Raw genomic sequence first — 27,916 nt, 5'->3', positions numbered from 1 at the left:
GTGTAGCAATCTAATAAACAAAGGTTTTAAATGCAGTTGTTTACTCGATTCCAAAGAAATACGCGCCCATCCCGGATTAGCGATTGTATGCCCGTGTTTTAGGGACACTGGAAATGGGCTTCAATGGCCAGAGAGACCTGCAGAGCAAATTTCCCGAAAGTTTGTATGGGTATTCCCAGGCTAGGCCAGAAACGCTTGTCTCTGTTGTTGTTTGTTGTTTGTTGTTGTTGTTTTTCTAAAATGTATGTTCCCCATACTCATAACAATACATCATCTTTTCAGCATCAGAGTCCTTTTTCATCTCTTCACATTACGTTTAGCAAAGGCCTTAATCCACCACAGTATCCTGTACAGCTAACAATGCTCCCGCCCCACCGGACCCATGAATGTGATGCAGGTGACACTTTGCCTTACCAGTTCAGTGACAGGAACACAAACTGTGTGTATGTCCACACAACCCACAGGTGTATGATGAGATGTGATGACAAATGTAAAGACTGAGGCCTGAATCTACACTAATTTCTCACATACATCTAACTGCTGGAAATATACCAACCAGACAAGGCATACCTGTACCTCCAAGGCACATAATACATACCAAGATGTCTCAAGTCAAGGTGTACTGCAATGTGCACTGCATTAATCATGCCAAAGACGTGTGAAGGAATGAGAGCTATTCCTGAATGTAAAATCCTAATCAATCATTACCAAGGTACACCAGCTCAGCTTACTGTGGCATGCTGATGACGCCTAGTATTATATATATAATATATTTATATTATAATATATAATATTATTATTATATACAGTATAATATATTATACTATATTCTATATATGTATTGTATAGTATTGCCATCTATTGTGAGGCATAATATTGCTGATATAGCTATAGTGATATTTCTGGTTCAAATCTAACTTAATGAGGCATGGTGTTCTCATAAAGGCTTTGAAGAGAATAGGGCCGAGCTTGCCAAGACAAACACAGCACGTTCTGCAACAAAGATAAAAGGTAGAGATGTCAGCCAAGCAGTCATTACTCAGTAATGTGTCTGTCAGCAGCTTTGATGCGACACCTGCGCTCAATCCTGGTTGAACAGGAAGTGTGTGTGTGTGTGTGTGTGTGTGTGTGTGTGTGTGTGTGTGTGTGTGTGTGTGTGTGTGTGTGTGTGTGTGTGTTTGTGTGACTGTGTGTGTGTATGTGTGTGTGTGTGTGTGTGACTGTGTTAATTAAAAGACCTGTGAGTGTATGCATCATAGGTTAGTCATCACCTAGATCTATGATGACTGATGTTTATGATTATTGAGTAATAGTGTAATACGGTGTCACAGAGAATAGCCACTTCTAATTAATGTGGGGCAATGATTCTGAGTGTTTCTGTGAGTCTGTGTGTGTGTGGGTGTGCATTCCTGTAAGTATGTGTTTGTGTTACCATCTGTGTGTGTGTGTGTGTGTGTGTGTGTGTGCGCGTGTGTTTTTGTGTATTTCAACTGTTTGTTTGTCTTCAGGTTATTGACTTTACTTTACCTGTTATCAACCTATTCTCATACTTATGCCTATTTTATTTTGGCATATAGGTGGAAGTCTACGTAAGACCATGAGAAAATAACAACAATAGATGGTAGCTCAGTTGTTTGTGAGACAGTTTTCTCAGTTGATATGTGAAAAAGAGTTCCACGTGCACTGTTAGAGTTTCACCCAACTCTGCCTCTAACTTGAGGACTTGTTATACTGAATATGATATACTAACACAGTTAAGAATGTAGGCAAATACCAAGGTTTGTTTTTTTCAGCCTGTGGCCTAAGGCAGGCAGTGGAGAGGATTGCGTTCAAGGACAGGCCTCAGCAGCAAAGCCTGATTCCAACTGACAGAGCTGTTCGTTTATTAGAGAGAAAAACACTGCCCTCTTCTGGCTAATATGTAGCAAAGCAGCCTTTTCAGTCAGCAGTCATTCATTCAATCTCAGTGAGACACTGTGTGATGGGTTTGGCTGCAGAGTGCATGAAGTGTGTGAGCCAAACCGCTCGGCATGTTTTGGTAAATGGACTGTATTTATGTAGCATGCTCCGAGAGAATTCAATGTGTTTGACACTTTAGAAGAGTTACTGCGCATCTCCCTCAAGGACATTTCAACAGGCCGTCGAGCACAGCCTCGACCCGAGCCCCGTCCTTGGACATCTGTGCTTCTTCCTGAGCCCTACTATACTGTATTTGTTCACTTTAGATTTCAACTGCAATAAGATGCCTTTGTGCTTTAAACAAAGCTATTATCTAAGGGAATTTTTAACGACATCATAATATTTACTGAAGTAGTCAAATGTCGCTGTGTAGAATGTAAATGAAATCAAATTGATCATGAAAGGTGATTCTAGACTCCACAACATTGCATCTGTAGAGTTACTGTGGTTACCTGAAACGCAGTGGGTTGTTGTGCCCAACCACTGTCCACTCTCCTGACAGGTACGCTTTGGGGAGCCCAACAGGATATGACCCGAGGGGCAGGAGAATGTCAGCTCGGCCCCCTCCAGGTACACCTGGCCCTCCTTTTCACCCCTAGTAGGGGCAGGTAGGAAGCCACAGGACACCACTGCAGAGGAGAGGATGGAGAATGGCCACAGGGCCATGTTGTGTGTTTGTGGTTTAGACATGATTGGCTAGTGGTGATGATGGTCAGTGGTTTGGGTTTGTCTCAAGTTCACTTTACAAATGAATCCCAAATAGACTTGGACCAGATGCTGCATAGTTTTTTGTCATTTGTGTTTGTGACAGATTCATGAATAATGTCCATAAATAGAGCTACTCTAATGGAAGCTGTAAAACATGTAGGTGATGTGCAGCAGTGATGTGTGCTATGTGGGTTTTACCCCCTGCCCCCTGCCATGCTTTTAAATGTGCAGTTGGGAGGGTGTTTGGGAGAAACATCATTGAAAGGGTGTTTGGGAGAAACATCATGCTTAAGAGTGGGATTGCTTGGTTGTCCAGTCCTTAAAAAACAGCATCCCCAAATCCACATCACTCCTGTAGTCCACCAATAACAGCCATAGGTGGACATCCCAGCTTCAGAAAGTAAAAGTCCTACCACATATCTGTTCCAACTATTCACTTAACAGCTGATCACAACACAACAAAAGCCAGGTAGATCAGCACATTAGCTCTATCACCTGTGTGGAGTGCACAGGCAAGATGACCAACTCTGATGACCACCACCATCATGAACCTACCTGGCGTGAGGTCTCTGACTAGGGCAGTGTGGCTCCGGACAGCGCTCATGGTGGCATTGCCCATCCTCAGACTGCGTGTGGCCAGGGTGTCATACTTGCAGAAGCCGACCCCGTTCCCAAAGCACATCTTCAGCATGTCGCTCAACAGCGGGTCGCCAGGGGTCTCAGGTAGAGAAAATGCCGGAATAAAGCCTGTGTCGTGGTGCTTAGGGGAGGACAGGTATGAGTCCTGAAGGTGAGCGGAGTCGTAGGTGAACAGGGAGGTCTCGTTGGATACGGCCCCTATAGCAGGACATGGAAATTATAAACTATGTAAACAAACAAACAGAATTTGTAAACACAAACAATCAGAATAAGAACACAAGAGCACTGACCACCATCACAAAGAAATGGAAATACCGGTCCAGTAGTAATGATTGTCTAAGGTCTCTTCTGCACTGCAGCTGGAATGTGTTTCCTCATTTGTATTTTTCTTTTTTTTTAAATACATTTTTGGGGGACTTTTATGCCTTTAAACTGTTTAAAGAGACACCAGGCAACGTTTTTGTGTTAATTAATCATCTTTGTAAGTCGGTATATGGTTAAATGACTCATTACGGGGCGAATGAAGGCTCTCTCGCCCACCCCTACTGCCTGTAGGAAGAATATCCCACTTGCAAGTTCGGTGTATGCTACCCGCCGACCTTCAGTCTCACAAAGTCTCAGACATCGCGAGAAGCAGGATCAGTTTACATCCTGCATCCCCAGCACAGAGGCAGGCTAACGAAACGCTAGCGATTGTTGCAAACGTGTGTATAATGGCAGAGCCGGCGAATAAGCAGCGAAAACCCTTGATGGAAGATGCAAAGAAAAGGAAAAGAGCTTCAGACCGAGCAAGGGCTCGCACACGTATCGACACGTACAGGCGGTAGGGGGAGCTTCGTATAGAAAAGGCATCAGGCTTGCCTGGTATCCCTTTAATTTGACAGGGCAGTAGAGACTGTGACAGGAAGCAAGTGGGAAAGAGAGATGGGGTGGGATCGGGAAATTACCTCATTTGTAATGGTTAATGGAAAATTGCTTTGAATAAAAACATCAGCTGAATGAATGAATGTAAATGCAATGTTAATGAAATATAAATACTGTGGGCCAGATGTATGTAAATTTGCGAACGTGGCGTTATCAGAGTCATGGACAAACCGCAGATTGCGAATGCTGTCAGACCCAAGTTTCCGTCGTATTTATCAAGCTTGTGTAAACTGCGCCTTTCTCTGCCTTTCTCCGCCCATAATCGCAATTTACGAACGTCCATGCAACTGAACGGCAGAGCCTATAGCGCAGTTGAATGAACTGATGACATTACAAAGAATCAAACGTTTAGCGATCATGAAAAAATACATACATGATAAGATGTCAACAAGCAGGGAGATAATGAAGATCAGTAGTTTTACTCAAACTACTTGTGCACGTAGGCTATGGAAAATTGGTCAAATCTAGCAAGTATGAAAGTGAATGACGTGAAAGTGAAAGTAAGACATTCGAAACACCAACGAAAGTTAAAGGTGCCCTGCCACACAAAACCGTTTTTACTTTCTTTTTTTTTTAACATGTTAGGTCTATATGTGTTTGTGCTATGTCGTGAATGTGAAAATAAACAGCTACCTCCTTCGTCAGCTCTAGCCACTGAAAAGAAAAAGCAGAGAAATTAGGCCAATTGCAAAAGCTCTTCAGATTGACATGGAATTGATGAGCTCATTACTATTCATGAGCTCGCCCAGTTGAGACCATGCCCACAAAATTCGTTTAGCTCTGGGACTGTTTTAGTAGGCCTATGCAAGGATGGCTGAATGTCAACGGGCTATGCACGAATAGAACTTCAACAATGCATTTTGCCCAAGAACCCAGACTTGAGGATCAAATGGCTTCAGTTTATTTTTTGGAACAATGCTATAGGCTTTGCAAAAAGGTTGCTGTTGAAGCCTGGAGCAGTAGGCTACCATCGCAGCAGACTACGACCAGTGCCCGTAAGTAAAACGTTATTGTCAACTCAAGGAAGTGCTACAGGTTTAATGAACTCGCTAGCCTAGCAGGTTTTAATTATGCACATTTGGACAATGCTAGCACTCGCTAGCCAAGCTAAGTTCATGCCATGAAGCCATAGATATATATATACTGACTAGATGTCGCCTTGACTACTGCTGTTCATTGGAAAGAATGCGTCAATCGAGACGCCATCTTGCCGCGGTGATCCACTCCTCTAATAATGCATTAGCGTCAATCTAGGTAAAGATCTAACGAAAATAAAATCACCATAAATCGTCAAAATCTCCAGCAATTATCTAGTTTTTTGGGTTGTTCAAACTGACAGGCATGTATTTATGGTCGAGTCTAGAGAAAACTAAGCTTTTGACGATAATAAAGATACATTTTACCCGTCTAGCCCCATAGACTCCCATTCATTCTGCACTAGCTAGCGGCGGCCCCTAGAGGAACAATGAGTAAACTGCAACCAGTTTTGATACAATGAAGTAAACAGGCTCTCCGTAGACAGGCTCTGGTTGAGGCCACATACCTCTGGTCTCGTTGACTCATGTATGTTGTAATCTCACCAGTTGCTGTAGATCTGTAGAACATTTACTTCTGTGCTTTAACATGGTCTGTTACTACATACGCCAGTCGTTACTTTTATAATCATGGGTCAATGCTTTGGGCGAACGAGATGTAGCATAATTCACAAATGAAAAAGCCATGAGAAAGGTGATTTTCTGACGTTTCAACAACGAAACTGAGTTTGCCATCATTGTGAGAAGTTCCCAAATTTGTCACTAATCGCTAAAAAGGTTTTCTATCGCTGGGGATGGCCAAACGTCGCTATAGGTAACACTGACAATACGGGAGAATTAATTTAGAGCTTCAGATCCCCACTCCAAGATGGCGGCGGTGTTGACGCATGCTGAGAAGCAGAAGGCAACATCTAGTCAGTATATATATCTATGCCATGAAGCTAAAATTAGTTGATAACAGCTGTCATGTTATGGAGGAAACCTACTAGCTGTTAGCCAGTCAGAGTCAAGCAGCTTAGCTCGTTGAATATTAATGAGAACTGGTGCAAATCGAGCTGAGTCTTCATGCAGGCTTTCAATACCATGCTAGAATGGTTTGAAACAAGGTAACCAAGGCATGTTTTCCACAAAAAATGTTACAGAGTCCATGGTAGAACTTCAGACATTTGCAAAAGGAGAGAAGTGCCGCACACTCCCGAGTTACACATATAAGTCTTTAATGTGACTAAAGTGACAACATTTCGGCGTTTCGGCCTGTCGGCCTTCCTCAAGTCACGTGTAAAATAACAGGTAAGTACCTTGCCTTTTAAAGGGGAAGCTTAATTGCTCCCACCTGACACATAATTAGGTTACAAAACAGGTGTCAATTAGTGTTCAATTGGTTACAATGAAGGGTTGGACACAAGGTTTTCATATAACAATCAACATAAGTTTTTTCATTATAGTCCACATCCTTACTTCAGAACTTCAGACATTACCACAAAGTAATGAAATACGTGTGGCAGGGCAGAATAGACGTGCGCTTTCAGGAGCAGTCTTTGTACATACCGCAGAATACATAATTAGGCGCTTTTTGCGCTTCCCCTCCCATCTTTTTACGCTAAACTCCCACTTTCCCCTGGATCCTCCCATGAATGCATGCATGACACGAAAAACGCAATTAACCATGTTCAGCCCCCGCGACAGGCAGTTTGCGCTTTTACATCATTGTGGCCTATTTGTACATACCTTGCAATAATTTTACACGCACATTGCGAAACAAATACGCCTGAAGTGGGCTGAAGTGGGCTGTATGTACTGTAAGGACAGAGGAATGATGATACTCTGGTGAAGTAAGAAAAAAGCCATCCCTACAGGTTTGAGCCTCTCAGATCTGAGTCTCCAGATTAAATCCATGTACCCTAACCACCTCACCACAGAACGGTGCTAGCTGATGTGAGGATCAAACACTGTCAAGGCCTCATAGCAGATGCATTTTGACAAGTAAATACCTCAATGGACAAAAATGTTTTAGAATACCAACCAACGGCATGTTCCACAAATCAGAATGACTGTAAAAGGGGATGATTAAAAGGGGCTGTGTTTTTGATCTAACCTAATCTGAACCAGTGCTAGCTGGTCTCTGTGACTGACTGTAAAAGGTCCCAAACACATGCTTCTACGTTTCCCCCGCCGGAGCATTTGAGACAGATTAAAAGATACAATAACAATCTCCGAGGCTGAGGAGGGAACCCAGAGGATCCTCTCTCTCTCTCTCTCTCTCTGTCGTGTGTGTGCTCATCTAACTCTAAACATGTGTTTTCTGGTATCGATGGCTGTCAGGCAAATCCTCCCAGTGATGAGGAATGACAAAATTAAGGCGCCGTTCACACTCCGGGAGTGATTCTGGACACCTCTTATCACTCTCGCGTCTAAACGAGCTGAGATATTTATGATGGCCAATAAAAACAGCTGTAATTGACAACAGATTGCCACAAAAAAATACTGCTTTGAGGAAATTGCAACATGGAAATACTAAACAGAGGTTTGGATTCGGCCTCAAGCATTGCCGCATTGCTATACATCCTTTGTAGGCCTATTTACCGTGATCTCATGACTGAATATTATCAGAAGTATGAATGACACAAGTCCCTAAAGAGGGTTGACACACTGTTTTGAAGTGTACCATATTCTTTTACTGGGTCCGTTTCCTCTCATCATGCTCTACTCTCCCTACTGCCTGAGTCCAGGAACACATGGGATTCATATACGGAGTTAATCTCATACATATAATTGAAATCGTTGGCTTTGTTTCTTGACTTTGTGACTCCAACCCACTGAGTTTGGTTGCAGTAGAGCATGACTTGTATGACTTGCTGGTATACTCACAGGTTGAGCCAAAATGAAAGAGATCCTCAGGTGTGCTCTGACTGGCATCGAAACGCTCTTCATCACTGGAGACGAGGACATCATCGAGCTCATCGGTCATGCTACCCAGAAGGCCTCGCGTGTGGTTGGTGAACTCCAGGGGCAGGAGCACGGTGGTCGCCATGGCGCCCTCTCGGGCCCGCACTTCCACCCCCGCCCCTGAGGGGAACATCACGGTCACGTTCTCCACCATGGAGGAGAACACAAATACACCTAGAACCGAACAAATCAGATGTGAGGTTTCCTTCAGGTATATGTCATCATGTAAGTGTTTACAGTATTGCCATGTTACACTGACCTATACCAAATCCTGCCCTTAATTGGACGTACATGTTGACACGTGTTAGCATTAGCATTAGCTACTTAGTGCAATCCCATGTGTAAGCATAGTTAGCATGTAAAGTCTGGGTCTATAAATCAGGGTTCCGTGTTCTCACCTTGGAGGTCCATCCAGCTCTGCTCTGAGAAAGAGAGAACCTGCTGGTTCCTCAGTACCTCCAAGGTGTTAGCACGCGTGGCGAGTCGCACCTCAATGACATCAGAGCTGTTCTCCCTCATGGCCACAGAGGAGAGTCTGGTGGCCTGGACTAGGGAACCTGAGAGGAAAAATACAATACATCTGTATACACTACACACACTATAGGCCTTAAAGGAGAATTCCGGTGTGATATAGACCTAAAGTGTGTTGAAACACGATACTGAGTGTGAACGTATGTCTCATAGCCCATCTCGGCTTGTCCCCTGCACTCCAAAATCTGGCGCTAGTTAGCCGATGCTACCAACAGCTTTTTCCATGCATTTCCACAGAATTATTTTTGGAATCTGATCCCTTATCATACCTGTTCATTCTTACTTGTCGCTCGACTTATCGTGACTAAATTCAAGATGGCTGCAAACGCTAAACTTCGTGAAGATACTGTCTTGTAAGTAAACTACCAGTGCTTTTTCAAAGTTCTCAATGTCTCGTTTTAAATGTCAGGGCCCTCGGAAGTCTACCAATGAAGTGTGTAGATACATTGAGCCTCATAAATGGTGTAAAACAGTGATTTATTTGCATGGCTAGCCCGATGCCGAAGCACCACCATTGAAAAAGCTGTTGGTAGCATCGGCTAACTAGCACCAGATTTTGGAGTGCAGGGGACAAGCCGAGATGGGCTATGAGACATACGTTCACACTCGGTATCATGTTTCAACACACTTTAGGTCAATATCACACCGGAATTCTCCTTTAACAAGGCAGGGTTCCCAATAAAACTGATGTAGACTGCTTTCTATGTCATCTCACGCAAATTTCAGTTGAAGTGACAAAAAAAACTACTAGGTCTACTACTAAAACTACTCTGCAAAGTTAACACCACTCTGAAAAAATCTGCACTTATTACTGATGATATTACATTTAATATCTATCTATATTTATATACAATTAATTTAATATGTAAGCCCTATGCATTTTACATTCACACTAACATTCAGTTATACACGTATTATTCAGTCATACACTTTGTCTGGCTTCTGGCTACAACAAAGGCTTATTCGGTCAGGATAAATAAATTATGTCATGGTTGTTCATTAAGCTTCAACCCTTGAAAAACAACAGGATGAAAACACATCTTGTGTCTACAGGACTAACTCATCTCTCCCATGACTATCACAGAGCATTTGCTATTGTGTAACACAACTATGAGCTTAATTCCCCCCACCCACCACCAACCCCAACTCCAATCTCTCTGGTCTTTCACTGGGGACTCTTATGGCTTACACAGCGGCCACACAAAGGACCCAGGGCCCCCAGAGAGATGTGGGGCTTACGGGAAAACTCCCACCTCTTTGACTGGAGCGAGAGGGACCCACCGTTCTCCAGTTTCACCGGCTCCGTCCTGCCCTGAACAAACAGGCCTTTGTCTGGGGAAGACAGCAGGTAGTACTCCCCTCTGCCGTTGAAGGTGTAGGCGCCGCCGCCAAATGTTATGAAATGAGGGTCACCGAGCACAGTGCCTGTACGGAGGTGAAGGTCAGAAGAAGACCTCAGTTTTACAAACCAGGACTACAGGTCATCTGGAATACTTAACTGATTCAGAGGCAAATATGATTAATAAAGATGCCCCCTTCCCCGACTGTTACTCGGGGAAGGGGGCAGTTCTCACCCTGCCTGTCATGTGTGCTGAAATGTGCTTGCAGTTCTAGAGTAATATTCTTGTGGTTTCTGTCGATATTTATCATTAATAGTGACAGGCTCAGCTTTTGAGCTCATTATACAGTATGTATGTGTTTCTCACCAGCTTTGGGAGGCTTGTAGGTCCTGCAGTCACTGGAAGGCCTGTGTTTGAAGTAGTACTGGCAGTTATCTGACCACAGGCAGCAATAGTAGAAGCTGAGCACATCGTACTTCCAGTGCGAGAGGCCCGGTATCCGCGGGGGGTTTCCGTACGGCGGGGAACCCCAGTCGTGCCCCCTGTCAGGCGTACTGCCCCCGATGGAGTCACCTGTCAACACCTGGGCACCTGTGTTGTCATAGCAACACTGCTGACCTGCCCCATACTTAGGGCTAGGACATAAAATACATAACAATAAAGAAAAGGTATTTAATAAGACACCTAAATAATACTTCCTATCAATGTGTGAATAGGGACATTTTTTGAGACAGTAATGCTTTAATGTGCTATGTTCTTGGGTCATGGCAAAGCATACCTGGCCTGTATGGCTCTGACACAGTGAACACTTCCTGGGTGATAGGTGCACTTACTCCCCTTCTCAATGTCACAGCCGTAGTCAGTCTGTTCAAACCAGAACAAATCTGTTTAACGTTCCAAAGCCACTTACCGGTAATAGGAGGATTCATCAGGTGACTTAAATTAAAATGAAATCAGACATAATGAGGCATTATTACTGACTAGATTTGACACTGCTTTTGTGCTTGGATTAGAATGGCCGCCTACACCATTAACACACTATGTGAATAGAATATACATCTTTTTATCTGTTTATCTGAATGGTACGTTGAGATAGTACCACGTACATGGAATCTGCCCGTGTCTGCCCTGGCCTGGGCGAGTGTGCAGGGGCAGTCTGGGATCTCGGACAGGAAGTCGGGCAGACGCTCCTCCATGGCGTCCCAGGCCAGGCACTTAGCTGTGGCCCACTTGGCTGAGTCCGCCCTGAAGGCCTGCTCCAAGTGCCAGGCTAGAGCGTGAGCTCCACTCCATAAGGCGTTCACATCCCTGTCAGAATATACTACTCATCACAATCACAATAGCAAAGAGCACGCACTTTAGTAAAAAATGCTAATTCCACTGCACTTGTTCTGATGACAAACTAATGCTTCACGGGAGAGGACCGGTCATGCAGTGAAAGGGGATCACCGGAGCACACAGATATTAAAGTTGATTATTTTTTATTTCTGAACAGTGCAGCAAAACACTAACGTTTCAATGTACTGTAGGTACGCACTTTAGATTCAATTACCACTGTACTACATTATAGATATTAGATTTATCAAAGTCCTTTCAGGCAAGTCCCTCCACTTGGCGGCCATATAGCAAAGTTTTTTGGGCACTCATCGGGCATCCTATTCAGCAGAAATGCGCGTGCGCAAGTCTTCACACCAATTTTGCTCCAGCGGCGAGTTCACAACACATGATTGGGAAGATGTCTTCACAACACACCATATGATTGGCTCAATGTATTCACATCACACCACATGATTGGCTCAATGTATTCACATGTCGATGTTTTGCCGAGGAAGGGGTGGGATATGTGTAGACAACGGCCATATTGGCGTTACAAACTAGCCCCATGCATTTCTATGGAGGATTTTTTGAGTGCTATGTCTCCTCATTAGAAAGTCTCTGGATTTATATATCTTTATATGAGGTGTTAGAGCACAGAGTAAGCAGAACAGCCATTATTAAGTAAGCATGCAGAAGTAATAAATACTCACAAACCAACCAACATAATGCACAGTATGAATAATGTTTTGTATGAACAATTACTCTTCATACAACTGATCTGTGATAACCTTGAGGCTATGTCACACACTGACTAAACTGTTAGACTTAAAGTCATTTCCATGCGGAGGAGGCAAGCTAATGACCTACCTCTGTCCGCCAGTGGGTGAGCTGGGGCTGACCCTCATGCTCCCCATCTCCCATCTCCAGTGGGGGTCCGTGGCTGGTTTGGGCTCGAAGCTGAAGGTCCCAGTGTTGGGGACAGCCTTCCCCACTGAGTACAGATACTGCCACTCAGCTGCCCAGGACTCATTGTACTGCTCACCTGAATGCGGTAGAAGGCGTTACTCTCCACCTCTCTAATACATTCAGTCAGAACAAAGCTTATAAGACTACATCTACTGGCATAGATGCAGGTATTTATGCATTACTAAAGGTCAATGCACAACTCCATCAGACCTACGTCTGCAGTATATTATTTCTGTCAGGATAGTCTATATCTGCTATACTACACATTACTATAATTTACTGTATTATAATGCACTGAATTATACTATACTATACTATACTATACTATACTATACTATACTAAAGGCCTAATACTCTAAGCCAGGGGTGGGTTAGCTTTACTGCAAACTGCTTTTCACTCTCCTTAGAGAACGTTTACAATGTCAATGTCAAAACGTCATGTTAAATAGAGATGATAGGCCTACTCTTAGTTATCTCCTTTGCAGCAGACCTAACGTGAGCGTTATGCGATCCATTTAATTGGGAACGCGTCTGCGGTCACGAGAAGGAGAGAGAGTGACAGGTTCCAGCTGGCTTGTCATTGTTGATAATTGATATCTCCTCATAAGAAACTTTTAAAAGGAAATCATGAAGGCAATAGTTCCCACTACTGACCTTTTAAAAACTGTGAAACATTGTTCTTGTTGGCTGTAAAATACTGTATTCGCAACAGCAAATTATTTGGGAAAAATCACTATTTTTTGGTTTCAATTGATTGCATTTTTACTGTGTATTTCAACTTCTCTCTGTAGATACCGTAACTTTCACTCTTGTATGGAAATACATAAAGTCTATGAAAGACGAAAGAGCGTTAGTTTTTGAGCAACAGTGTCTACATGATGTATCCAAAATGTCATTATGACAAAAGTGTTTGTAATGTGAGGCGAATGTTTGATTTAAAGATGTGTTTATGACATTTTGAATGTTGTGTGTCATTTTGCTGGAGATTTGAGGCATTTTGCATTTTGTGTGAGCGATTGTTGGTTTTGTGTGTGGAGTTAAAATAGACACAGAGTTTTGAAAACGTGTGTAAATAGTTGTAAAAAACTGTAACAACAAGGGGTGTCATTAGATAGATCAAAGTGAGGTGAATATAAAACATTTTGTTTTTTGACATTTAGGCAAAATTTGGTAGTTTTATAGGCTATACTGCGCTTTGCCTTTGCATTACTGCTTATACTTACATGGCCATACAATAACATGTTGCAGTAAGTGTAGCAAGTGATCATAATCACTCAGTTTTTATATTAATTGAGGAGGTACTTACTACATTTTAGTGAAGATATGCTGCTTGATGCCTTAACAATGGCAACTCTCATCAAGAGCTTGACTTTCATGTCAAGCACTATTGCATTGCTGCACACCAAAACCTAACCTTTGACACCTTTGCACACTGCTGCTTATATTTGTCAAAGTATATGTTAATTACTTTTTGTAAAATCTGACTGACTATTTTGAATATGATACTTTCACTGGCATTTAATATTGTAAGACTGTATCATGATAGACACCTAATCTGCCTTAGGTTTCACTCTACTTTTCTATACAAACTGCAAACTAAAAATTTAAATTTAGCTAATAAATGTATTATGTGGCCATATTAAATTTTAACAGATTGAAGAGCAGATCATGTACTTTTTTTAAATGCATTACTGCTGGACGGACTATCCAAGTGAAGTGTGACCCTGCACTATACTATGTTATACTATGCTTGTAGATGTAAAATGTAAAACTATGTAAAGTGTAAAGCTATGTAATTGAATTGCCTCTATGTATGAAATGTATTATATAAATAAACATGTCTTGCCTTGCCTTGCCTGTACTAAAGTGCACCATTGAAGGTTGGCTATATTTTACAACAGAGTGCATGCTGAACCCTGAACTGCTCTTCCTTTAAAGGTGCCATGTGTAATGTCCGCCAAAAATCAATTCATACTCCACATTCCATAAAAGATGGGGGCAGTATACCTCCAGAAAGTGAGTTGGTCTACCCTAGAGTAACAACCAAGAAACACGTATTGCAGTTTGGCTGGCGGTTATGTTGCCCGCATACCGCCTCCCATGGCCGAAACTGGTATTATGACACCTGTCGGGCTGTGGCTAGTAATTTAGCATGATATCTCTGCAGCACTATACCTTGTCATTTTTTTAATGACATCATCACCCTTATTTCTTCTCATTCTTTTGATGTGTGTAGCTCTTTTTTTTTGGATATTCTTACCTCAATTCTTACACATGGCACCTTTAATAGTGTTGTAAAGCTATAAGCTATAACCTGGACCACCCTTGGCTCATTGTAAAGGACACTATTATAGTGATGCTATTATACCCCCCTCACCCCCACCTCTCAAACAAGCAGTGGAGTGGTGGTGGGAACTTCAACATAAACTTGGCATGTAAAACAAGATTATTTCTAACATCTAAACACATGGTTATGTTCATATGTATCTCATGCGTAGCAAAGGAAGGTCACTTAGAATACTGAATTAGCTTTGCTTTTTTTTCTGTCTGTATGACTATCACATAAGAATCATGCAAAGCTACTCTGGTGGCATGAACATGGGGGCTCATGAACATGCCCCCAGAGTGCAGCACTGTAGCTGCCTGGCAGCTCTAGGTGTTGGCTGCAGCAACTCAAGCTAGGTAGAACCGACTGTTTTTGTTTTTCGCACCGGCGGTGACCTCGAGAACCAGAGATCTATGTGACAAATCGCCTGAATTCTCCTTTAAGCTCAAAATCAGTCCTTGTCATGATACTGTACATTAGCGAGACTTGTTCATATTCCTGCTGTGGCCTCTCTATTGTACACAGTTGAAAAAACTCTTTACAACGGACAGCGTGTCCAATGTATTCGGCCTCTCCTGAATCTTTGTGATTGTGAGAATCATCATGTGAAAAGATCTCTGTGGCTATAAAGGGGCAGCGTGTCTGTGACTCACCTGTCTCATTATAGCCCCATAGTTCCACGCTGACCTTCTCAGCGTTGATAAGAGAGGAGTTCCACGTCATTCGCAGGGTTCCTCCCATGTTTGGCGTGCCATAGTACTGCCATTGCGTGGCATTGACTAGTGTGATTTTAAACTTTGCATCTAGTTTGCTGTGGTGGACTGCATGAAAAGAACAAGACAGGAAAAGTTATCGGCTGCTAATCATGTCTAATTAAGCATCTCTTCAGGAGTGTAAGTCTGATGAATGTAGAAAAAGAAAAATGTTAAATATAACTACATATAGCTCTCATATAACTACATGATTACTGTCAAGAACTACTGATTTGTGTCAATATGAGGTTAGAAGAAGTTTGACATTACAACTTCATCATGAAACTGTCAGTTGTAAAAAGGCAATATTATGTTTGTGTCAACCTGATAGCCAAGTCCCCCATGCCTTGGTAACTCCATTGATTAAAACCTCAAATGGGATCCACCCAGTTACATAGAGTAGGGGAGAAATGCAGTGGCCAACACCAACTTCGTCCACATACCCCTCTGTCTCAGTTGAAGGTTTAAACCTAGTAGTGAAAGGGACAAACATGGCGCTGCAATTTAGACCATGTTATCTGATAGAAAATTCCATCAGAATATTCAACAATTCAATGCAGTCTTATTCAAATATGTAGATGGGTTATAGAAATTATAGCTTATCCTCCATAGACCTATGTCCTCTGTAGTGGACATACGTTCTAGATGCATACCCCTTTACCCCTTTGAGCTATTCTATCAATTCATGTGGTCTTTTAAAGAGGACATCCTGGGCTTTCTAATGATATATCATGTGATTGGCTGGGTTGCTGGGAACCTCCTCTTCCTGGTTCTCAAAAATGGTTGACATCAAAACAAGCACATTTTATGGAAGGAGGAGAGATAAGTCAAATAGTGTCTTCTTAATAAGCATTCATTATGATGGCAATATATGGTCTTGTTAATGAAAATGTCAGGAATCATATGATTAATTTTGAAAGAAGTTAAGTTATTTACATTTTGAAATAATAGTGACTTTATGAATGTCCATTATAATGGACACCAGGACCAAAATATTTTGATTTTTTGGGGAAATTTAGGAGATCATTTGTATAGGATGAATAAGGGGGTGGTCAGATTTGGAGCTCTCAGGTGATGAGTGAGTGAAACAGAGCTGAGGACTATGAACCTGTGCCTCAAGAAGATAGCGAGGAAGAGTAAGACTAAAAAATGAATTATCGCAGATGGAAGAAAAACATGAAAATGAAATGAACAATCCAGAAAAAAGAAATACAACTGTCCAAAAAGGCAAATAAAGTAGTCTAGAAGGATAAATAACATTTTCCCTTATATTTGGTTAAGTTTACCCTTAATTTAATACCACTAAAAGCATAATTTGTCCATTTTTGTCTATTTCCATGGCTACCTTTTCATACTAAAACGGTCCTTTTGTCCACCACAGGGGACATGTTATAAAATTTAAAATAAAAAAAAAATAAAAAAAATAAAAAAATTGTAAGATGTTTTTTTTAATCCTAAATAGAAAGGAAATCACACAAAAAAAATTGTTGAATTGTTTTCTTGGTTCTCAGGAGGATATGGTAATGCTAACAAAACTTAGGTACACTTTGAATCGATTATCAATGTAAAATGGGTGTTTACCGAATTTCAATAGGGGACATTTTCATGCATCATTCAAATAGTTTGTGGAAATTATGCTTACAGTTATGCGAACACATTTGGAAATAATCATTAACCATTTTTTGTAAAACTGTAACAGGTATGCACTGTCAAAGTACCCATTTATATGCTTGCATCATACCTCCCTTTTTTTTTTATTTATACGGTATAAGATTGAATAACAATCTTAGAAACACATTATATATTATAAAGTAATAAGTAATATAGTGTCCCTTATTCATCCATCAGCAAGGTAGGGATTTTTGGTACAGTAGGAACTCACTGATATGTTTTACAGATGGGCAACAACAGCAAAGGCAGACAAGCTGTCAATTTCCATTGAATATGACTGCATTCTCACCTGCAGAGTACTGTATCACCTTGATGGAATTTTGTATTGAGCAGAGTGAAGTCTGTCCCTCCCAGCATGGACCCTGAGTGGGGAGAGATGTCCAGGCAGAAGTGCTTCAGGTCTGCACAGCAGGTGGCCAGAGACCCGCACGTCGAGTGGCACGAACATGTGTCCAGCTTCTCGCCACACTTCCCCTCACAAGACTGGGCTGAGGGAGGAAAGGGAGTCGTCACATTATCCAGCGGCTTTCTGCTTGTCAGAATTTAGATTTATATGGTTACAGTTGTACTTTATATTTCTGTTTTTCCTGTTTCTGATAAACTGCCCGCTATTTGCTCTCTGTCCTTTTCTGCCAGGGCTGGGGAAATAAATCAGCTATATTTCTCTGATATATTCTCGTTGAGTTAGCAACTGCAAAGCTTCATAATCAATCATAATTTAATGTGTCTTTAAGATGCATTTCCAGCTTGAAATGGAGTGTCATGGTTGTGCAGTAACTTACCAGTAGCAGTGGAAACCAGCAGAAGTGCATTCAAAGTCAGGGAAAAGAAAATAAGAGCCTTCCTGGGATTGTTTGCCATGACTTAGAACAAATTCAGTAGTTTTGACTCAGCTGTGATCTTCACATGCTCTCTTGATCCACAGTTTATTTGTGACATTGTAGCAAAGGTCCTTTTGGTTACACATTGTTGGAGGAAGTGGCCCTGGCCGAGACGGAAGCACACTCTCCCAACTGCCCCCTTTGCCCGCCCCTCTTTGCCCCCCACCCCCACCCCCACCCTGCCTCCAACCGCTTAATGTTGCTCCCACAAATTGCAGAGGGGGGCAGCATGTGAAGCAATCATGAAATAAGGGCCTTGCATGCAAACTTATCACGCATTAATTCATTTATTTTCATTCATTAATTAAGTGTAATAATTAAGTCGTTATATAACTTATGTGTATGTAAGTTCATACAAATTAGTTCACAAACAAGAGAAGGTGGAGTTTCTGGGAATGACCTCAAGCCGATTTAAAGCCTGCTGTTTGCAACACTGGCCTTCCTGTTTCTATTTTAGTTCAGGTCATGGCACCTGATTCTCCAGGGCTTGTGATTCTGAACTATTGGGGTAACCCACTTGTTCTGTATCAACCATGACAGTATGACAGTATATTTTGATTGGATGAATTGAATGTGTTTGACAATCTACCTTCCTGGTCTTTGCTTCAGATAGGCTACTCCTGCTAGATGTTCTGTTTTTGGGCTTAGGGTCCACTCGACGTCTGACAAAAACTTGCCTGCCTTCGCAGGGACAGTAGAGTGTGCTGCACATCCCCACGTCAGCAGATGGCGCTCATGTACCAAATGAGTTTGTGACAACTGCAAGCAAAAACAGCCGAAGAAATACGCGTAAAACAAGCAAAACAAACGCAAATGCTATCAACTGAAAAAGCGAAGGGATCGTGGTTGTTATTAACGTCGAGATATTTAGAAAATAAAGTTGCGGTCAGCTTCAGTTTATTTTTGTGTAGCGGAGGAGGTGGACGAGACTAGCTCTAAGTGGGCTATGTGGTGGCGTCTTTCTTTCCTGAGGTTAGTATTTTAAATGACCGGTGGCTACTACTACTACGAAACAAAAATACAGTGCAAAAAAAAGATTCCTCCGACAGAGGGAAATCGACACAGAGGAGGTGGGTGGGATGCCGGTTTGCTGAAATGTTACATAGATTGTTTAAAGCTGTTCTTTCTGGTCAGCGCAAGTGACAATGATCAAACCTAAATCTGTGAGCATTCCTTGTTACTGAGTATTCGACTATTTGGTGTGTGTGTGTGTGTGTGTGTGTGTGTGTGTGTGTGTGTGTGTGTGTGTGTGTGTGTGTGTGTGTGTGTGTGTGAAGATGGACGAGATTGCCCAGCAAATGGACAGGAATCACAAGCAAGCCTGCATCAATCTGGAGAAAGCCACTCAATTCATAACACAAGTATTACAGGTAAGAGGACACGCACACACATAGGCTATAGTTATCTCTACCATCTTCCCGTCTCTAGAACCTCACAAATCCTCTCTCCACAATCAATATACCTCCATTGTTAAGGTAATCATCAGAGTCTGAGTAGCATATCACTGGTGTGATATTGAATGATAAATATTGTTTTCTAAACACAGTTCAGGGAGCCCACAAAGATGACTGGCAGCTGTCACTCACCCCACTTCTGTATTCAAAGACATAAACCTTCCTTAATTGTCTAACATCATGCCTAACAAGCCATCCCACCTTCTCTGCTTTATTCTCCATTTCACTCTTAGCTTTTAAGTTCACATGGCCCTTTATCCACAGAGGATGTGAAGTGATCATAACACACACAATCTTTACATTTACATGTATTCATTTAGCAGACGGTTTTATCCACAGTGACTTTTGTCAGTTATATTACAAAGGCCATTCTTCCCAGAGCAACTTGGGGTTACATTCCTTGCTCAAGGGCACAACAGTGGAAGCCAGGAATTGAACCCACAACAAAACCTTACCTTAGCTCAGCCCGGCTCCTTAGCCACTAGTCTATGGTGAGCTAGGTAACAGGGCCACATGCATGCCCCACCCCACCCCACTACTACTGAAGTGGTGTTTTCTTGTTGCCCTGCTCCAAGAGTTTAAGAAAAATCATGTTAGCAAGAAATAGACTTGTCACTGTACCATGAAGGGAAAACTGATTTAACCACCTACACCATATATTTTCGGAAACCTTATACCCTCAAGATGTGAACTGTGAACATAGGTTTTGGCATTTCTCACCCCCACAATCCCAGATGTCTATCATGCATTTTTGTGTTATTGACACACGTATAGCTATCAGAAAATAAGAATAAAGTTTGGTGCCCTCAGTTGGCACCGATTGGCCCAAAATGGGCCTCTGGCTCATGGAAACAGCTTTAGCAATATGAGCCTGACATACCAGATCCAGTGCAAGGGCATGGTTGGATGATTAATAACAATGAAGCGATGGTACCTAAATGGACTGATGCTGACATCATGCCAGTTAAGCTTGTTGATATTGCCCCCAAGTTGCTCCGGGGACAATGTGATCCCTTATGTGATAGCTGTGACAATGTGACAATGTGATAGCTGACATAAGTCACTTTTGTCAAGAAGTGTCTGCTAAATGTAATGTAATAATAATAATCTTGGAAAAAATCACTATGTTTGCCTTTATTGAGCCTTGTTGTAGCCACCATGGCAGATTCGGGTGACACATCCTTCTGTGCATCTTTAGGGTGTGGGACAGTTGTACATAATAGGCTACTGTATAATGCATGATCATTAATACACAATTATCTCTACATACATACATTTCAAGTACTGTATATAGTTCCAACTTAACATGTAATTCGGTACATGTTTGAAAGTACTAAAAACAGTGGGAATGAGAGTATTTCTTGTTAACATGATTTTTCTAAAACTTTGGGACCAGGGCTTCAAGAAAATACCATTAAGCTCAGTAGTAGGGGGGTACAGGTTGACCCCTACTAGCCCATGGACTAGCCTCATCGAACACACATATATGACTTGTTTAGGCCTAATGCTATGTAATAATATGGCTTAAAACATAATTGAACTTTAGATTAATATATAATTAAATACGTTGTATTGATACCAAAATTGCTCAATGTTGACCACTTTTTGCATAAGCAATGGGCAGTTTCATCTCTCATATGTCTTAAAATCTGTATTTTTTCACCACTGGGTACCGGTCAGAAGGTGGTCCACCAGGTACAGTGGGAATGAGTTAATTTCTTGTTAACATGGTTTTTCTTAAATTCTGGGACCAGGATTAGCACCGCCCCCTTTCCTATTAGCATCTCAGCACCACGGCCAGCTACCAAGCCATACATACACTAGCGCTCTAAATCAAGCATGGTGATGGTCAAACTAGTGAACATGTCTTTTGTGTGTGTGTGTGTGTGTGTGTGTGTGTGTGTCAGCATGAAGTAGTGAGGAATCAGGAGCTCTGCGTGCTGATCTGTCGTCTGGAGGAGAGGGAGGCGGAGGCTAGTCGGAGCTTGACAGAGCAAGTGGATTCAAACCGGCAGCTCAGACTTCAGACCGATGAGCTGCAGAAACGCCTGGAGACGAAAGACAACTCACTCACACAAGCCAACCAGGTCTGTGTGATATAGTATGTATGTGTGTGTGGATGTGTGGATGTTCAAGCATATATGCCAACACTGTGTGTGTGTGTGTGTGTGTGAGAGAGAGAGAGAGAGAGAGAGAGAGAGAGAGAGAGAGAGAGAGAGAGAGAGAGAGAGCATGTACGTGTGCCAGTTTCAGTACAGTGAAGGCCTAGTGTATTTGTCTGTTGTGTGATTGTGTATGTGTGATTATGTATGTGTGATTGTGTGTGTGTGTTTATACAGACTGTGGCTTTGCTAAGGAATGAACTCAGGGTCCTACGTCGGCAGCTCCAGAAACTTCAGTGTAAAGATGGGTATGCATACAGTCACAGACATCTTTGGTCTCTTTCTCTCGCTCTCTCTCTCTCTATCACATACACACACACACACACAATTCCATACAGTAATGTTAAGAATCACATGTAAACTGTGAAGTGTTAAAGTCAAACAAAAGTCATAACTGTAAATCATTGTGCATTGTCAAAATAATGTGTGCTTCTTCTTATTATTATTCATTACATTGGGAAACATTATGCATTCTTTCAAGAAACTGTAGGCCATTGTTGTTCTGATGTTGGTGCTTCTTTATATGTATTGGCTCCATACGCAGTTACACCCACACCTACACACATGCATGTTAAAAGGTAATATTTACTTTGGGGATCTTTTGCTCAGTAGAGCTCCCTAGTGGAAAACAGCTGTAATGGCCCTCTAAACTCATCGATTTTCCTGATGGTAAACTTCCAATGTCTTTCTTACCCATTTGACCTTTAAACTTCTCCTCTAGGACATTCCAGGACGGGAATGAATGGCTGGAGGGTGGGGAGAGCAAGGTCAAGGCTGAGGTAAACACACACACACATACACACACACACACACACACACACACACACACATACACACCTGACGGTTTTATCTCCTGCTAATGGTCTGTTGGTCAGGTCTCTTCTGATGGCGAGAGTCCGACAGTCTTGTTTGATGATCAGAAGCTGCTGGAGGGTCCACTTTCTGGGATTAAAGAAAAAGAAGATACACATGGTTCTGATGATCATGGATATGGAGAGCATAGGCAGTCTGGTAACGCACATGCACACACACACACACTCACACAAACACACACACGCGTACACACAGAGGTGCTAACACAGACACATACTTACAGGAATGCACACCCACACACACACAGACTCACAGAAACACTCAGAATCATTTCCCCACATTAATTAGAAGTGGCTATTCTCTGTGAGACCGTATTACACAACAATATCATAAACTATATCATGACTAACCAATCTATAATGATGTAAAATGGTTAGTACATATACTTGCCAAGGTTTCATTAAAAAGCAATAATAATTTATGGATATAAATCACCTTTCTTTCTGATTTTTGTTTGGTGCAGTTAAACGAATGGAATGTGGTGGCAGGTGTTTGTTTGCAAAGGGTTTTACAGTTTGAATGTGACTTAGCAAATCATAATAAAAGTCAAAGTCAAAGTCAAAGTCAGCTTTATTGTCAATTTCTTCACATGTTCCAGACATACAAAGAGATCAAAATTACGTTTCTCACCATCCCACGGTGAAGACAAGACATATTTTACCAATTTAGGTCCACAGACAAACATAACATAACATTCAAGTAAATAAGTAAATAAGAGGGCACATATAATAATGAAAAAATAAGAGCAGCAAAATTTGGTTGAAATTGTGCATAGACAGTCAATAAAAATACTAGTGCAAAGTCAGGCCAATAAAAGGCTTGGGTAGTTCTGTTTGACCTAAGTAAGAAAGAAAGTGGCATAGTGGTGCAAGTTATGTAAGAGCAGCAGAAGTGTTGTGTTTTCAGGACAACAACACCAAGTTGTAAAGTGTGCAAGTGTGCAAGTGGAGTAGTGCAGGCGGCCATTGTGGGTCCAATGTCCAGGATGTTATGTAGCTGAGGGTGGAGGGGGGAGAGGAGGGAGAGAGTTCAGCATCCTTACAGCTTGGTGTATGAAGCTGTTGGTGAGTCTGGTAGTGCGGGAGCGCAGGCTTCTGTACCTCTTCCCAGAGGGCAGTAGATCAAACAGATTGTGAGCGGGGTGACTTGCATCACTCACAATTTTGGTCGCCTTGCGGGTGAGGTGGGTGGTGTAAATGTCCTTCAGGGAGGGGAGTGAAGCACCAATAATCCTTCCAGCTGTGTTCACTATGCAGTTTAACTGTTCGTTTAAATCTATCTAAATATGAATATTTTCTATTCCAGCAGTAGAAACAGCCGACCCTGGAGCAGAAGAGACCATCTCTGCAGCTGAAGACATCAAAACAGAACTGATCGAGGTACAGTATTTGGAGTCTATTCTATTTTGGAGAAAATTTCAAACTAAGAGCCTAATATTCTGGGGATAAGCCTTCTTGAGTTGAGTTGATCTGGATTGAGCAAACAGGAGTCCTGAAAGTTCAAAATAAGCTACAGCTACACCTATCCTGCATGATTAGCCCTAGTAACCCAAACCGTTTTGAGTAGATTTGCGCAGTATGGTCATGATGCTAATCAGATTTGATGGTGTTTAAGCATGTTGTCTTCAAACCATAGACTAAAAAAATCAAAACAATTCCTGCACGATAGCATTTTAATTGGTGAGCACTGAGCAGGCAGAGGAGGGGTGGGTCTGGAAGAGGAGAGAGAGAGAGAGAAAGGGCAGAGGAGGGGTGGGTCTGGAAGAGGAGAGAGAGAGAGAGAGAGAGAGAGGGCAGAGGAGGGGTGGGTCTGGAAGGAGAGAGAGAGAAAGGGAAGAGGAGGGGTGGGTCTGGAAGGAGAGAGAGAGAGAGAAAGGGCAGAGGCTGCATTCGCACAGCAGCACAACTTAACTGAATGTCCTGAATTTAAATAGGACAAGTTGTGTGGTGGTCAATGTTGAATTTGTGGCGGTGCACCACTGGCGGTGGGAAACACTGTTAAAGTTAAAGCTTGAATGTTTGACAGATTACAAATTGTCCAAATTTCCCCTTGACAAAATTCGCTCATTACTACAGTTTTTAAATTCCACCAGTGTTTTTCTTTAATGTGCTTTAGGAAGAAGAGGCCCAATCAAACATGACCCCAATCCTCCGGTTGGAGATGGACCTCCCCTCTGACGACCCCGTGTCTCTGGCCCAGTTATGTGGGGGGTCGGTGGGGCTGGTGGACTGGGCTAGAGTACAAGGACAGCGAGGGATGGAGGAAGAGATGAGGAGATGGAAGAGTGATGGAGACCAGTCTGAGAACCGTAAGAGCTAACACCAAACACACATACACACATACTTATTAACTTACTTACTTACTTACTTCTTCCCCACACTCATACACATACATAGCTGAATGCCCATTCACTGACACAATAGTAAAGGTTCTGCCCCTTTGTGTTTGGTTTATGAACCACTAAACACCATACCCAATAACTCTGACATTGATGTGTTTCTGTGTGTCGTGTCTTTTTATGGTGAAATGGAAAGGGCCTTGTGCATCATCCTTTGCTGACCCCTTGGAAAACCCTACTTCCAGTTGGACCCAGCAGACCGTTGCTTCCTCCAGTTCTTCCACAGAGCTAGAAGAAGGCCGAAGTTTCTCCTATCCTCCATCTGACAAAAGCTTCAGCTCCCAGCTCAAGGTGCACCAGCGCATTAACTCTGCACAGAGACAGCACCATTGTGTTTTGTGTGGCCAAAGCTTCCACTATGTGGGCAATCTCATCAAACACCAGCGCACTCACACCGGAGAGAGACCATATCACTGCATCGAGTGCGGGAAGAGTTTCAATCGCGAGGATAGTCTCAAAAGACACTACCGGCTCCACACAGGAGAGAGACCGTACCACTGCTCTCAGTGCGGCAAAAATTTCACTCAACTTGGAAGTTTAAGGACACACCAGAACATCCACAGGGGAGAGAGGCCGTACCACTGCACTCAGTGCGGCAAGCGTTTCACTCACATCGGCAACCTCAAAATACACCAGCGCATTCACACAGGAGAGAGACCGTACCACTGCATTCAGTGCGGGAAGAGCTTCACTCATGAGGGAAATCTCAAAACGCATCAGCGCATTCATACAGGAGAGAGGCCGTTTGACTGCACTCAATGTGGCAAGAGGTTTTCCACAAAGGGAAATTTAAAAAAACATGAGCTTAAGCACACTGGGGAAAATCTGTAGACCTGCCCCACATCAAGTGGCAGAGGTGTTTCTGTTAGACTGCAGACTTTAAGGTGTATTCCACGATTGCAATACAATGCACTTTTTGTCAAATTCAGCTAATTGGTCTTCACTGCCTGTTCTGCTGAAAAAACGAAACTTCTGTTGGTGATGTATAGTCCTGGACTGGCGTCACGCTATCGGTCAGTTCTTAGGTATCCATTGACAGGCAGTCTTAGGTATCCATTGATAGATCATATTGCACACTGCCCTCTCCCCACATACACAGCACACTATCCCATCTCCCCTGTCATCCCCCCAACACACACACCAAGACCCCTGGCAGTTGGGTTAGCCCCTTGAGCCGTGGATCTGCCCAAGGTTTCTACCTTGGTAAGGGAGTTTTTCCTTGCCCCTGTTGCTCTTGGGTGCTCCTTGTTGGTGCCCCCCCCCATACCAATCATCCCCCACCTTTCTTATGCAGCCCTTGCCACTTAATCTACTAACCCCTCTTCTACTGCATTTTTTACCCCATAAATGCACAAATAGGCTGACACCAGACATAATTTCACTGCATTTCTTACTTCCAGTAACTATATACATGTGACAATAAACTTCCTTGTATCCTTGTATAGGCATTGATAATGGAACCTCACAAAAAATATGTTGAAAAAAACACATTTTTTATAAACTTCCACCCTTTTCTCCTTTCTCAGACTACTCGCAGAGGATGTCTGACAGTCTGACAGCCTAACAGCAAAATCAAACAGTCACCTCATAACAGTTTCACCTCAACACCAAACAATGTCAGAGTACTGATCCAATGTGTGATTTAAGTGTTCCCTTCATTTTTTGAGCAGTATACATTATATTTACTACTAAGATGTACACCAAGAGAAACAGATATCGATGTTACCAAGTTGGAGAAATCTTATTTAAAGGTGCTCTAAGCGATGCCACACGTTTTTTAGGCTAAACATTTTATTTCACTTACTGCAAATATCACCTAACCAACCGCTAGCTGTCTGTGTCCTGAATACTCTGTAAAAAAACAGACAGCCCAGGCTCCAAAAACGGCAACAAAAACAACCTGGACAAACCTAGCCCATAAAAACATAACAAACTATTTCAGCAAATCACAGACGAGATGCGCGTTTAGGAGAGTTTCAATTGCATGGGAGCAGCACGGGAGGGAGGGGGAGGAAGTAGCGAGCTAGCTCTCTGTTTTGTTTGAAAGTCAACAGAAGTGACATTACCCAGCATCGCTTAGAGCACCTTTAAGCTCTCAGTTGCAAAGCCATGGCCATTTTCGTAAGTATTCCATTCAAAACATACCTTATCAATACCATCCCATCCAAGGAACAAAATGTTAAGAATGAAGTTAATCTATGACATGGATTATGAGGAAATAACTGTTAAAAAATTACAAGATTTCCAACAGAGTGTACAGTATAATATAGGTATTACATGTTTCATGGCCACAAGATGACATGCTTTCGGTCTAAAAAATGCATTCCAATGTCACCAGTGCCAGGTAGATTATTGTTTAAAGGAGAATTCCGGTGTGATATTGACCTAAAGTGTATTGAAACATGATACCGAGTGTGAACGTATGTCTCATAGCCCATCTCGGCTTGTCCCCTGCACTCCAAAATCTGGCGCTGGTTGATAAGGGATCAGATTCCAAAAATAATTCAGTTGGAATCATTTTTGGAATCTGATCCCTTATCATACCTGTTCATTCTTACTCGTTGCTCGACTTATCGTGACTAAATTCAAGATGGCTGCAAACGCTAAACTTTGTGAAGATACAAGACAATTTATACAGACAGTAAGTAAACTACCAGTGCTTTTTCAAAGTTCTCAATGTCTCGTTTTAAATGTCAGGGCCCTCGGAAGTCTACCAATGAAGTGTGGAGATACATTGAGCCTCGTAAATGGGTGTAAAACAGCGATTTATTTGCATGGCTAGCCCGATGCCGAAGCACCACTATTGAAAAAGCTGTTGGTAGCATCGGCTAACTAGCGCCAGATTTTGGAGTGCAGGGGACAAGCCGAGATGGGCTATGAGACATACGTTCACACTCGGTATCATGTTTCAATACACTTTAGGTCAATATCACACCGGAATTCTCCTTTAAGGTACTCTGGGTATCTTCAAGATTAACCTCAGAATAATCCCTTGTCTAGTCAGACATGATACACAAGCAAACCTTGTGCATATT

At 42.3% G+C, this 27,916-nt stretch overlaps 2 protein-coding genes across 4 annotated transcripts in view; one reads left to right on the top strand and one right to left on the bottom strand.

The window, feature by feature from the left end:
• susd2 (sushi domain containing 2) overlaps positions 1 to 18,100 on the bottom strand; it is a 26,231-nt gene extending 8,131 nt beyond the window's left edge. The window contains exons 1-13 of the mRNA XM_042101809.1: positions 17,896 to 18,100; positions 17,403 to 17,601; positions 15,767 to 15,912; positions 15,344 to 15,511; positions 12,266 to 12,440; positions 11,188 to 11,389; positions 10,860 to 10,945; positions 10,448 to 10,716; positions 10,023 to 10,166; positions 8,609 to 8,767; positions 8,133 to 8,384; positions 3,223 to 3,504; positions 2,412 to 2,588 (exon numbers count right to left, since the gene is read on the bottom strand). Of these exons, the coding sequence (XP_041957743.1) occupies positions 2,412 to 2,588; positions 3,223 to 3,504; positions 8,133 to 8,384; positions 8,609 to 8,767; positions 10,023 to 10,166; positions 10,448 to 10,716; positions 10,860 to 10,945; positions 11,188 to 11,389; positions 12,266 to 12,440; positions 15,344 to 15,511; positions 15,767 to 15,912; positions 17,403 to 17,601; positions 17,896 to 17,974 (2,338 nt within the window). The 5' untranslated portion in view covers positions 17,975 to 18,100. The remainder of the gene's footprint in view (positions 1 to 2,411; positions 2,589 to 3,222; positions 3,505 to 8,132; positions 8,385 to 8,608; positions 8,768 to 10,022; positions 10,167 to 10,447; positions 10,717 to 10,859; positions 10,946 to 11,187; positions 11,390 to 12,265; positions 12,441 to 15,343; positions 15,512 to 15,766; positions 15,913 to 17,402; positions 17,602 to 17,895) is intronic.
• Positions 18,101 to 18,766: 666 nt separating this feature from the next.
• Positions 18,767 to 26,043, top strand: LOC121715938 (zinc finger protein 696-like). 3 transcript variants are annotated; one of them, XM_042101992.1, is made up of 9 exons: positions 18,767 to 18,966; positions 19,272 to 19,364; positions 21,356 to 21,535; positions 21,788 to 21,858; positions 22,332 to 22,389; positions 22,486 to 22,621; positions 23,789 to 23,862; positions 24,599 to 24,791; positions 25,018 to 26,043. In XM_042101992.1, the coding sequence occupies exons 2-9, from the start codon at positions 19,272 to 19,274 to the stop codon at positions 25,710 to 25,712; spliced, it is 1,500 nt and encodes a 499-aa protein (XP_041957926.1). In that variant the 5' UTR covers positions 18,767 to 18,966; the 3' UTR covers positions 25,713 to 26,043. The 3 variants fall into 3 exon arrangements, with proteins under 3 accessions (XP_041957926.1, XP_041957927.1, XP_041957925.1); XM_042101993.1 differs by having other exon boundaries at positions 18,767 to 19,064; positions 23,792 to 23,862; XM_042101991.1 differs by having other exon boundaries at positions 18,767 to 19,064.
• The last annotated feature ends 1,873 nt before the right edge of the window (positions 26,044 to 27,916 follow it).

Source organism: Alosa sapidissima, chromosome 8, assembly GCF_018492685.1.
Source record: "Alosa sapidissima isolate fAloSap1 chromosome 8, fAloSap1.pri, whole genome shotgun sequence".
NCBI lineage: Eukaryota > Metazoa > Chordata > Actinopteri > Clupeiformes > Clupeidae > Alosa > Alosa sapidissima.
The sequence above is the reverse complement of the archived record's forward strand: the minus strand, read 5'-3'. Positions and strand labels throughout refer to the sequence as shown.

Bases quoted from the DNA above. Each gene is read 5' to 3' on its own strand.
- LOC121715938 (XM_042101992.1), top strand. From the start codon at position 19,272: ATGGACGAGATTGCCCAGCAAATGGACAGGAATCACAAGCAAGCCTGC. The intron at 22,622-23,788 runs GTAACGCACATG...TTTCTATTCCAG, and splicing joins TGGAGAGCATAGGCAGTCTG to CAGTAGAAACAGCCGACCCT. The intron at 24,792-25,017 runs GTAAGAGCTAAC...TGAAATGGAAAG, and splicing joins TGGAGACCAGTCTGAGAACC to GGCCTTGTGCATCATCCTTT.